The following is a 12,803-nucleotide window of genomic DNA, read 5'->3' as shown; positions in this document are numbered from 1 at the left end:
CAGCACTAACCATCCCCTCGTTGTCTTGTCTTCTTCCAGAGCCCCCCATTGGGCAGATGCACCCTCCCCACGGCAGCGTCACGCCCCAGAAGAACAGCAACCTTCTCGTCATCATCGTCGTCACCGTCGGCGTCATCACCGTGGTGGTGGTGGCGGTGGTGGCCGTCATCTGCACCAGGCGCTCCTCAGCGCAGCAGAGGAAGTAGGTTCTCGAATCACGGGATGAAAGGAAAAGGCTCAGCTTCAAAATAGATCTGGGCGATAACATTGGAATAGGCTGCCCAGGGAGGGGGTGGAGTCCCCATCCCTGGATGTGTTTAAGGGTCGTTTGGATGAGCTGTTGGGGGATGTGGTGTAGGGGAGAACTTTGTAGAGTAGGGCTGAGGGTTGGACTTGATGATCCCAAGGGTCTTTTCCAACCTGAATGATTCTGTGATTCTGTGATTCATACTGTGGAGACGTGAGTTCTGGGACTGAGCTGCATTTTGGGGCTCGATCTTTTGATTTTGGAGGTGTCACTCATTGCTGGTGAGTGGAGAATATCCCCTGTCCTCCAGGCTGCAGAGTAAACCATGGAGAATAAGTACCCCTGACATGGCGAGGCTTGAAAAATAACTCTGCCATGCACAGCTCTCTGTTGTTTATATTGCCAAGTATCATTCAGACACAGGAAAGAATCAATTCCATTGATTTAAAGGGAAAAAAAAAAAAGTATTTGTCTGTGCCTGGTGATGCTGTCAGACTTTCTGACTCTGCAGCCCTGCACCCGCACAGCTGAGAAACACGGAGAGTCCTGCTCACTTGCTTACCTTTGGGAGGACGTCATCCTCTCCAGACAGTCTGTCTCCAAAAGTCTTCCCGTAGAAAGCATCCAGAACTGTTTCTTCAGATAATTCTCATATACTTGAAAAAAAAAAAGAAAACAGTCTATAGAAAATTATGGGGAAAAAATCTTTAGGACTCCTCTGAAAGGCTATAGAAGGGCAGCAGTGTAAAGCACAAAGCTTTTTTCAGTTTTTGTGAGAAATTAGATGTGGAGTCAATGAGTTTGAAACAGAGCTGGGTTTGATGCATTTAATGCACTGAAAAGTATTATACTATTTTTTTATGATTAATTCATTGTATTATTACACTATTATGAGAGACTGGACATAAGAAGGTGAAGTTTAATCATAGTTTGCTCACCAGAATGATAAATATTTGCACGGGCCAGACATTATTACATTAGTCTACACTGATGCTTAGAAAAGAGTGGCACCATGACCGAAGGGATGGTCAGGGAACCAAAGAGCTCCCACATTTGCTGAAATCAGCTTGGGGCTGGTGAAGCATGGGCAGATGGCAGCTTGTAGTGTTCTACAGTCACCAGGCCAAGTGCTTTGGCTAAAGATGGATATTTGAAGGTAGATTTTTTAAATGAGAATGCTCTCATTTAGGAAAAAAAAGTAAGGGCCGAGTGCTGGGGTAGTTGAATGATGAACTGATTTGAAAATCTGCTTCATAGTGAGAAAATCAGGCCATCACCTGAAGGCCATGGAAGTTCTTTTGATCTGAGTTTGGTGTTGAGTAGAGTTTGGTGAATCAAGGCTAAAGCTCTCTTGAGTTTCTAACAGCGAAAAGGGAATTACAAGAGAAAGAAAGAAACAGAGATTCATCTATCCAGAATTGGGTGTCAAAAATAAACTATTCAAGTTTGAGTTAATCAACCTTGACCTCCTCTGTAGCCCTTGGGGAGGAACAGGAACGTTCAAAGAATCATTCATCTTATTCTAAGACATCGGAAGACTTGCCATTTGAAGGTGCTTATTGCTGTCCGTTGATTAAAAAATGTGAAGCTGGTAGATCTGGATTTGCTTTTTAGGTTTTAAATGTCTATACTATGGCACCCAAGTTGCCCCAGACAGTTTCTGCACTGAAAGTGGGGAAAAAATAGGGTGATAAAAATTAAACAATGGATCTTAAATTTAGCACAAGGGGAAAAATCCTGAATTTCCTCAAAACAGAGGTTGTTGGTGGAAATGACTTTGTTTCTGACCTGCCTGGAGAGATGCACACTGTGCCATAAAGAGTTTAGATTCAGGCTTTTATTGGCAGCTGGTTCGTAGTTTAAAATCACTGATGAACTACTGAACAAAAGGACTGCAGTAAGGGCAAAGGCCAAGTCTCGTTGGATAATGCATGTGTCCTTCCCCAGAACAAAAACTCGCAGGTGATGGAATAATCTCCTGTAAGCCTTCAGTGGATGAAAGTCATATTTCTTAAGTTAATTAAAACTTGGCTGAACAAAGCACAATAAAGCATATTACACAGAACAACCTGATACTGACCTAGGTGGCTTAGTAGGTATTTTCTGTCTCTGCCATCTAGGGAAGAATGAAATATCAGCCATACAAACCCTGTGACAACTTGACACCAGTAAAAAATAGGGGACAAAAATGTGAGTAAAGATTCAGGTGCAATAACTCACCCAGTTGGGCATAAGAGGAGTGTATGGCTCCTGCAGTAATTGAGATTCATGCCCTCACCGTAATTACATCTTCCGCAGCACGAGGTGCTCGCTGCCCTGCGCTGGCAGCATCTGCTGATGTGATGCCAGGGAGGATGGACGATGGGGCCACCCATCAGCTCCATCCTTCAGGTCCTGGTCCAGGCAGGTCAGTTCAGAGCTTAAGTTTAGAGAAGATGAATCCCCGTTGAATCTTAAAATAAGGGAAAATAGCACTTTGTGTAGGATACACCCGAACTGCAGGACTCGCTCTTCCAGGAATTTTTTCCAGGCTTCAAGGTATAACAAAAATTACAGAAGATTTAGCCTATGGACCAGTAACATGAGGTTATGGCCACCACAGGAGAAAAGGTGAAGGTGGACATCTAGTCTGAGCCTGGTAGGTAAATAGTGCATATTTAAGCCATTAAAAAATGAAGTGTCTTGAACAAGTGCCCAAGCAATGAGTATGTTGAGTGGGGGAGTGGCATAACAAGAGGCTGCAAAAAATAAACTAAGACTAATTTACTTAATAGGGATGTGTCTATACATTTGGGAAGGCTTGGGGAGGCATTATCCAAAGCGTAATCAAACTCAAACTAGCGGGGAATGAGTTGGCAGCTACTAAAGAGCCTCCATATTTCACTGCTGAGTTCCCTGGAGATGCTCCTGGGTTTTGGCATGTCCTCTGTGCTGGGGTGGCTCATTAGCTGGGGTGGCTCATTAGCTGTGGCCACTGCCCCATCTCCCGCACTGTGGCGTGGGGCTGGATCATACCACGGGGGAGAGGCCCTTGAAGCCAGATGATAGGAGAGACAGGTACTAGTTTCAGCTTTTCAGAATGGCTGGCAGGAAGTAGAGAGGCCAAAATGAAATAATTTTTCATCTGTAAACACTGGGGGAGATTTTCAAGAGAAAGAATCTTTTGGGTTTTGGGTGGTTGGGTGGTTGATTATTTTTTTTTTTGTACAGGATCTCTATACCAGTTAAATTTCCTTTAATACAGCCCAAAAGGCAAAGTGCACATTTTTGCCAGGTTAAGAGTAAAGAGTGGAAAATATAAAATATTAACTCAGGTATCGGAAGGATAATTAAGGTGAAGTAAAGTTCACATTTATTGTTGAGTATCTTCAAAGTGCTTTTCAAACAGCAGTGCAGGAGGCTCAGGGTTCGTGCAGGACGTGGTTACGGCTTATGGGACCGTTGTTTCTGCGTCCTGCCTCCAAAACATCCCTGCTCCATCAGTAAAGACCATCCAATCAGGCCAGGACTGGATGGTTACCCCTGGTTTTTTTATAAGCAAAAACTTGTTTTGCCCAGAACAGTTTATTTCTGAGATCTTCAGATAGAGACATCTTCAACTGTTGTTAAAAAACTAAACTAGGCTAAAATAAACCGACCTTAAGTGTTTTCTCTGGGGTAATGTAACTGTAAAATGAAGGCAATGAAGAGTAATCTCACTCTGGAGTATTTGAAAAATTATCCTGTGTAGCATGTGTATATTGTTGGGAGTTATATGGGTGTGTTGTATAATGGCTGAAGACCCAGGGAGCGTTGTGCTGGAAACTATAGACAACAAGAAAGAGTTTTGTCTCCAGAGAGTTTATATATTTTGAAAGTACAGCGTAAGTTCTATCATTTTTCAAGATTGCATGACCATAATATATATTTTAAGGGCAGAGCTGGACTCTGGTTTTATATCCATCCTTAGAAAAAAAAAAAATAATCATTATGGTATGCAAGCTGGATGCGTTGGATGTTGTAAAATAATTGAACAACAAAACGCTGCCATCTGAGATCAGTTTTTCAATTCCAAACTCCTTGTCTTCCCCATCCCTGCTCCAGTTATAAAACGGGTAATGGACTAAATTTGAATCCCACTGTAAATCTCCACACGAACTTCCGAAGCATCGCTTTCCATCGCTGCAGCGGAGGTTTGAAGCCGATGGTGAAGCGTTTATGACTTGTCTTCTATAGATGTCATGTGCTTGTCTGGTGCAGCAAAGAGCTTGCCTCCCTCTGAAATTGAGGGTGGATGCGTTTTTAGAGGCCGAGCCTCAACTTCTGTATTTTCTAAACAACACATTCCAGGGGAGGATTTATTTTCATTTGTTATTGATGACCTTTTCGTATGCATTCCTGGCTCTGATTCAATTTGCTACTCACGGGCTGTCAGAACATCAATAATTTGTGAGAAAAAACAATGCAAACTGGGCTAGATCATTGCATATATTTTTAAATGATATCATTCCTGTAGCGGGTTTGTAGTTATGGTTGGAATGACACATTCGTTATAACCCCCTGTTTTGAGTTGTGTATAAAATTACTTTGGGGCTGAAATTTCTCTTGCCTAGCTCAAGCCTGGAGAAGTGAATTATTTTCAATTGAAAGTGACAAAAAAGCTGCTGTATCCCAAAGTGAAGAAAGTAATTCCTTGTTTAGAACCAAAATTATGGTCTTTTTTTTTGAATGAGACAGAAAGAATTTTTAACTTCAGGTGGGTTATACCTTAAGGTCTGAATGAAAGTGCTCATAATTATTCTTGTAGGTGCTAATCAGGATGGTACTGGGTCTGTGCAAGAAGGCATTAAAGAACTGACTTTATTCCATGGTTGTTTTTTTTTCCTGTTCTTTGAAATACTATCATTTTAAATTATTAAGTTTTGGCAATTAGCAAGTAACAGACTAAACATAGGAAATAATTATGACCAGAAGCCAACACGCTTATTTCTTGTGGGCTGTAAACCAAAATCTCTGAACAACCCCAGCCTCGCCTCCACTGCTAATTTTCCAGATCACATTTGAAAATTAATCTTTAGAGCTTTTGGGGTACCAACCACTCAAAGGACCTAAAACAATTTCTGCCTTTAAGGGTTTTTCGCAGTTTGAGGACTGCGATAGTTCTGCTAAATTAAACTCTCATTGCCATCAGCTTCTGGGGATGAGGCAGGGCTGTTCCCTCGGTGACATTTTAAGTTATTGGGTGTGTTTGTTCCTTCTCTCGAAAGCAAAATGTTTGGTGGTGCACGTAGTTGTAACACGCATCTCCTGCTTTCTAGATCAGGCTGAGAAAATTTAGCAAAGACCAGAAATTGATTCAACCAATTGGAATTTCTTAAAGTTTAAAATTTCCTCAAGCTTTTTTTTTGGTAAAATAATCCCATGCCACCTTCCACAATCCTGCGTGCGGCGTGTGATAGGAAGGGCAGTTATGTGAGCACACCTACACAAATACAGGGAAGGGATCTTACCCCTGGACTCGGCACTGGTGAGGCCGCCCCTCGATGTCTGGGTTCAGTTTTGGGCCCCTCACTCCAAAAAGGCCATTGAATGACTCGAGCGTGTCCAGAGAAGGGCAACGGAGCTGGTGCAGGGTCTGGAGCACAGGTGTGATGGGGAGCGGCTGAGGGAACTGGGGGGGTTTAGTGTGGAGAAGAGGAGGCTGAGGGGAGACCTCATGGCCCTCTACAGCTCCCTGAAAGGAGGGTGCAGAGAGGGGGGATGAGTCTCTTGAGCCAAGGAACAAGCGCCAGGCCAAGAGGGAATGGCCTCAAGCTGCGCCAGGGCAGGGTCAGACTGGCTCTTAGGAAGGATTTCTTTGCAGAAGGGGTTGTTGGGCGTTGGAATGGGCTGCCCAGGGCAGGGGGGGAGTCCCCATCCCTGGAGGGGTTGAAGAGTCGGGTTGACCCAGTGCTGAGGGATCTGGTGGAGTTGGTAACGGTCAGTGTGAGGTTCATGGTTGGACTGGATGATCTTCAAGGGCTTTTCCAACCGAGATGATTCTGTGATTCTGTGAAATTATGTGTAAAGCACAAGTCCTCAGGACACTAGGAGAGGTTTTGCATTGCTTTCCGTGGATTTGGGAAAAAGCCTTCCCTTCAGGAGATGCAGAGCTGTCTTTTGGGGTGAGCATATGACGGGTGTAACAAGTAGCTGAGGGCACTCAGTGCCCCTGGAAATCAAGGTTTACTTTTTTTGTTACCTGAAAGTGCACGTGAATTTGAAAATATTTGCCAGCAGCTTTTTGTATACACAAGTATTTCTACCTTTCCTTGGCAGACAGTATTATTACTTTCCTTTCACAAAGTACATTGAGATGTACAAAGTTAAAAACCAGGGGTAAGAATTCTTTTGGATTATTGAGCAAAAACACTAACAATAAGCCAGAAAACTGTTCTTTCAGAGTAATTTAAATTGATAGATTTCTGGAAAGACTTTCTCTACAGCTGTAAATTAGACATTTTACTCCATATTTAAGGAGCGTATTTTTTCTTTAGAATAGAAAAACGTGTATTTTGTTATAAATAGCCTGTGTAGTCAAGGGGAGGTGAAAGTCTGAGAGCAGCAGAGCAGGGCCATCCCCTCATGGCACGGTGTCATCCCCAGGGAAGGTGGCCCACCAACATGTAATACCTGTACATAAAGAGAGGAGACTTAATGTTGCTCTGGGAAATGTTACTCTGGATTTCTGAGCTTTTCTGTAATAAAAAAACTACTTTAGTGTATATTTAAATAAATACGACATATGCTGCACACAGTTATGGAAGGTTTAAGATGCGCATAACTCAGTAGAAGCGCGCTCAGCAGTTTTCAGTCGCTGTTTTTAGATGCAGACCCTCCACGAGTGCTGCTCTTCCTGAGATGAAACTGGACACTTCCCTTCTGTTCCAGGAAGAGTGGTTTTCCCCAGTTTCTACACCAGTTGGTGCAAAAAAAAGACCCACCTTGCCGAGCCCTAGGCCCATCCCCTGGAGAAAACTCCAAGAAACATAGGACCACACCAAGATAATTGGTGTCTTTGAAGGACACAACCAGAGGGGTTCCTTAGAAAGACTCCAATGAGGAGACATCACTCTTTTAGTCTCGTGAAGGGGAAAAACATTCTTACGTGTCACTTTTGATCTTTCTTTGCTGCAGGAAACGTGCAACCCACAGCGCTGGTAAAAGGAAGGGCAGCCAGAAGGACCTGAGACCCCCCGATTTGTGGATACATCACGAGGAGATGGAGATGAAGAACATCGAGAAGCCAACGGGCTCGGACCCTGCAGGAAGGGACTCACCGATGCAGAGCTGCCAGGACATCACCCCCGTCAGCCACAGCCAGTCGGAAACGCAGCTGGGGAGCAAGAGCACCCCGCAACCTGGTGAGGGGCTCTGAGGGCAGGAGACAGAAATTGGCTGGGTTTCACTTCTAGATGTGGGGAAATCAGCATCATAGAATGGTTTGGGTTGGAAGGGACCTTTAAAGGTCATCTAGTCCAACCCCATTCCATATACTCATTTTTTTTTTCTCCATCACCAACATGTAAATTTTACTTAAATTAATTCAATATTGGTGGTTAGTGACTTCAGTCCAGCATGTGGAGTCTCTGACAGAGGGCAAAACCTGGCAAGATCCAGGAGGAAACTGGAAGAATTTGTAGCTCTGCTATGGGTGCTGGGAGAGATGTTCCTAGATGATTTTTGCAGTGGTTTCAAAGTAGGGGAAACCCCATCAGTTTTGATTTTTACACCATTCTAATTTTTGAAGTTCAGGAATTCAACTGGAAGTCAAATGTTATCGAATTTGCATACCATGCGAAGAGAAAAGGAGAGGAAAGAGAGGAGGCATGGAGAAGTAAGTGGGGAAAAAAAGAAATAAAAAATGGAGCCGAGGGAAAACATGATTAGGAAGAAGGTCAGCAGCATCACCAGGAGCAGAATTTGGGCCAGGGAGACTGAGAAAACTTACAGATATGAAGGTAGACATTCTGTAAGAAAAATATGGTTTCGGTGAAGTTTCCTCCTCCTTTTTTTAACCTTAGTGCACACAGCACATCACAGGTTTCACTTGAGCTGATAACATTTTTTCCACCATAATGATAGAAAGTCTTGGGAGAGGCAGGTGGCGTGTACAGAGGGGGATGAATTTGTCTTGAGTTCATCAGGAACACATTGCTTGTGGGTGACAGAGTGAAATAACTCCAGAATATCGGTTGGGGCTGTAAGTAATGAAGGTGACTTTTTCAGATGCCACTGCTGGTTTTATCCCTGTTCTGTAGCTCCTGTTTTTGCAGGGGAAGAAAAGTTTAAAAGGAGCAGTTTTCAAATTTCTAAATGAATCTAATTTTCTTTTTCTGACATTGTGGTTTGGGCTGAGAGTTTACTATGTAGAAGAAAATTACGACAATGATTTCTGTTGGTTTTAACGCAAAGGTCCTCGTTATATCAGACATTGGGAAAACACTACCAGAAGATTCCCTCTGCCTAAACAGATATTGCTGGTGATCAGCAGAGCTGATCCAGGGCCTAGAAAGATCAATGTGAGAGCTCCATTGATTGCAGTAGGCTTGCAATCGAGTGCGTGGTAGGAAGTCATCACAGCATATGAGCAAGTTAATGACAAAGGCTGGGCTGGATGTTTTATGTGTAAACATCTTGGACCGTAAATAAATGCCTTTATGTTCTCTCCATTCTGTAATCCACAGTTCAGTAATACTGCCCATGGCTTTTCACTAGCAATTAGCTCTTTGAATGGCCATCGATAGAAGACTTGGCATTTCAGTCCTGCAATTCAGAGAAGAGTGATTTGGGGGAAAAAAAAAAAAATAGTCTTTTCATGCAAATCTTTTTTTTTTTTAAGGAATATGCGTTTACTTGGATACATCAGAGATGAATAGTCTGAGTGGGTCTTAAGCTTACCTGTATGACAGTATCAAACTGATTTCATCCATGGTTTATTAAAATAGCAAAACTAACATAAATATAAGGTTCATGTGAGACAAGGTATGAAGAGAGAAATACAGATTTTTTTCCATTGCAATTCATGCCACCAAACATCCACTTCCAAGCACACTTTTCTTCTGACCAGTGTAACCTCTAGAATCTTTAAATACTTCAAATATTCTATACTAACGTGACTAAATTCAAGCATCCATATTTCAATACCTAAACAGAGAGTCTAATATATGTAGCTGCTGGGACAGTTTTAAATTGGACTGGACATTAGGCAGCGTATCTCAGCTCTCTGATCGAGGCAGATGTGCAAGGTGTGGACCAAATAAGGGGAAGATCCAGGCAAATCTTTAACTTGCCATGGTTTCTGTAGAAAAAAAAACAAGATGCACAGGCTGGAGGAGCCACTGTGAATTACTGGGTCTGTAGTCTGGACAATCAAGACTTAGAACTTGGTGGCATCTGACAAGGACGGTCGTTTTCACCCTTCAGATGTATTTCAAAGGCCAGTTTTTGGCTGCCAGGATTTGTAGATACCTGCACTTATGCAGCATTTTTCTGGTCTTGATGCTTGATTCTTAAAATAAGTTTATAACAGGGTAGTTACAAGGAAAATGTCATATTTTTATGAAGTGAGTGGTGTTTTCAGGATAATTTCAGAGACAAAGAAAAAGGGGACATGATATCTTAATTCTCTTACAGAAAAATGCAAACAATAATTTTATTCAGAAAAGGCAGCCAAAAGTCTGTGCAGCTCTTTGCAGGGGTGACATTTAATGATCGGTTAAAATAACTGAATCCTAAAAAGCCTATTGATCTTTTTGCGAGATATAAGGTGAAGAGATCAGGGGGCTGGAGCAGCTCCCCTGTGAGGACAGGCTGAGAGAGTTGGGGGGGTTCAGCTGGAGAAGAGAAGGCTCTGGGGAGACCTTAGAGCGGCCTCCCAGGACTGAAAGGGGCTACAGGAAAGGGGGGAGCGACTCTTGATTGGGGGGTGTAGGGATAGGATGAGGGGGAATGGGTTTAAACAGAAAGAGGGGAGATTTAGATGAGATGTAAGGAAGAAATTCTTCCCTGTGAGGGTGGTGAGGCCCTGGCACAGGTTGCCCAGAGAAGCTGTGGCTGCCCCCTCCCTGGAAGGGCTCAAGGCCAGGTTGGACGGGGCTTTGGGCAACCTGGGCTAGTGGAAGGTGTGTCTGCCCGGGGCAGGGGGATGGCACTGGGTGATCTTTAAGGTCCCTTCCAACCCCAACCATTCTGTGATTCTATGAATCATTTACAGCATCTTCAACTAAGCCACTGCGTTGTTTTTCTCTAGGTCCTGAGACAGAAGATGTTGGAAGCAGCATGTCCACATTAGAGCGCTCACTTGCTGCCCGCAGAGCCACCCGTGCCAAGCTCATGATCCCCATGGATTCACAACCAAACAACCCTCGTGAGTACTGGGACCTTCTCCCAGCCCCTTTCTGCACCCCCCAAGCCATACTCACTCAGCTGAAGATCTTACACGATCTTTCAAATATGATCTAGTTATGCCTCATGAAGTTAAATAACATCAGCAATGTTTTCGTTGTCTAAAAAAAAAAAAAAAAATAAGGCCTGGAAACTTGCCAGGGCTTCACAACGCATCAGTGGAAAAACTACGGAGAGAGTTCAGTAATCATACTTCTGCGAGACTCAGCCCAGGCTAAGCCTAAGAGCCATCGTTTCTATTTTTACCAGGTGGATAGTGATGGATAATTTCCTCTCTCTCCCTGCTATAAAACTTTAAAAACAGGGGTAAGGGTTCAAGCTGCCAGAGCACAAGGCTTTGCAATACACAGATGTAAATTGTGATGTTATTACTATTATTAATAATTGCAATCAGCTGGACATTATTGCAGTTTTATGCTATATTTTCTTTTGTCTATTGTAGTTGGCCACACACATTAAAAACCTATGTTTTTTTAATATGGTGCAGCTCTCTTATAAAGCCACGTAAATGAGGAGAAAAGATATTTTTAATAGGTGTTACATTTTAGTGACCACAGTGCATTTATCATTGAACAAATTTCATAGATGAAGTGCATCTTTTTCAAAGCAACAAAGTACACAGAAAGGCTGGAGAGCATTAGATAGGTTCTCCCATCCTGCAGAACTTCTCAGAATTTCTGAAGTGACCTTGTTTCACATCTGAGCAAAAGAAAGGGATAATTGAGAGCCTGCAGGCACCAGAGAGAGGGTTTGGCACTGATCAAGTTCCCAGTGGAGGATGAGGCTTTGGGTCTCCACCTTTCCTCTGATCAGTCTTTTGGTGGCTCTCAGCTTTTAGCTAGAAGTTCTACCTTTGACCTCATAGAATAGATCTGATCAAAAATCTGTAGGAATTGGTATAGCTGTGTAAATAGTCTGAGGTAAGAAAATTGAGCATATACTGACAGAAATCCATTTCATCACAAAATTTCTGTCTAGCTCTGATGGGTTAAATATAAGTGCCTATTTGTAGGTTTGTGGAAGGGCACGTCACAAATGATATATTAAAAAAAAAAAAAAAATAGAAGGAACAGAATGAAGGAGAGGAGAGGGAATAACCTACCATGCCTTTGTTCAGTAAATTACTTAGGAGGAGCAGTATTGGTTCCCTTAATTTGTGTTCATTATGGGTGCAATTCAGGTCATGCTGCTCAGCCTCAGCACCCAGCCCTTGCAAGGGTGCCCGGGGAGAGACTGAATTCCAGTTCTTCACATGTTAGGCTGGACATAGCACCACATTTCAGTCTCCACCCTCTTTTTGACCTGGAAGAAAGGACTCTGGGTTGGGGCAGAGGAAGCTCTTACACCAGCTGGCCGTGTCCTGGGAAATATTCCCATCTTGTAACCACAGTAATCTCACAATTGGGCAATTTGCCCTTTTTTTCAGTGGGATTCCTCCTAGCTTGGCCTGGGTCAAAGGAGAGCAACAGTCCGAGAAAATGAATAGACTTGTAGCGGTGTAAGCAAAATCAGACCCAAATCAATTGTAATTAGGATGGGTCAGTAGCAGCGTTAGTTAAGTAAAAGTCAAGTCAACATTGTTCTACACCTTATAGATAAAAGCGCTCTTAAACCTATCCATTTTTTTCGGCCATATGCTGCACTTTGAGGAATGATGTCCTCTTTTCTATTTGTATTTTCAACAGTATCAATCTAATCTACAACGACAGCATATTATGATTGTTTGCAAATAATTAAACTCAGCTTTATAGAAGCCTTATTTGTGCAGGCTGAGTTATGTTGACTATGTTTTTTTTCCCCTGGAAGATAAAATTGAGGCTTTGTCAGATTAGATACTTTAATTAATTTCTCTCCGTTTGCCTGATACTGAAAGAAATCATCAGCAGTGAGCGATTAAATAGATTGAAGAAGGAACATTGTAATTCTGAAGTGAAAAACACATACAATTAATTGTAAAATACCAAATCTGGAAGGATTCACGCTCTTCTCAACAATCAGTATTTGCAGTCTTTGAGAACAAATATACTCCATAATGCGCCTTTGCTTACTGAAGTGGAAGGAGCATAAACCAGAGAAATTTGATAAGATTTTAGTGATATCTTTGATGGCTCTAATGCTACTGGAATACAGG

At 42.7% G+C, this 12,803-nt stretch overlaps 1 protein-coding gene across 1 annotated transcript in view; it reads left to right on the top strand.

Annotated features, from left to right (window-relative positions):
• Positions 1-12,803, top strand: part of LOC141917708 (netrin receptor DCC-like) — a 632,583-nt gene that overhangs the window by 589,522 nt on the left and 30,258 nt on the right. Inside the window, exons 23-25 of the mRNA XM_074811102.1 lie at positions 40-202; positions 7,403-7,629; positions 10,518-10,634. Coding sequence (XP_074667203.1) covers positions 40-202; positions 7,403-7,629; positions 10,518-10,634 — 507 coding nt within the window. The remainder of the gene's footprint in view (positions 1-39; positions 203-7,402; positions 7,630-10,517; positions 10,635-12,803) is intronic.

This window comes from Strix aluco, chromosome W, assembly GCF_031877795.1.
Source record: "Strix aluco isolate bStrAlu1 chromosome W, bStrAlu1.hap1, whole genome shotgun sequence".
NCBI lineage: Eukaryota > Metazoa > Chordata > Aves > Strigiformes > Strigidae > Strix > Strix aluco.
This window is presented reverse-complemented; position numbering and strand designations above follow the sequence as displayed.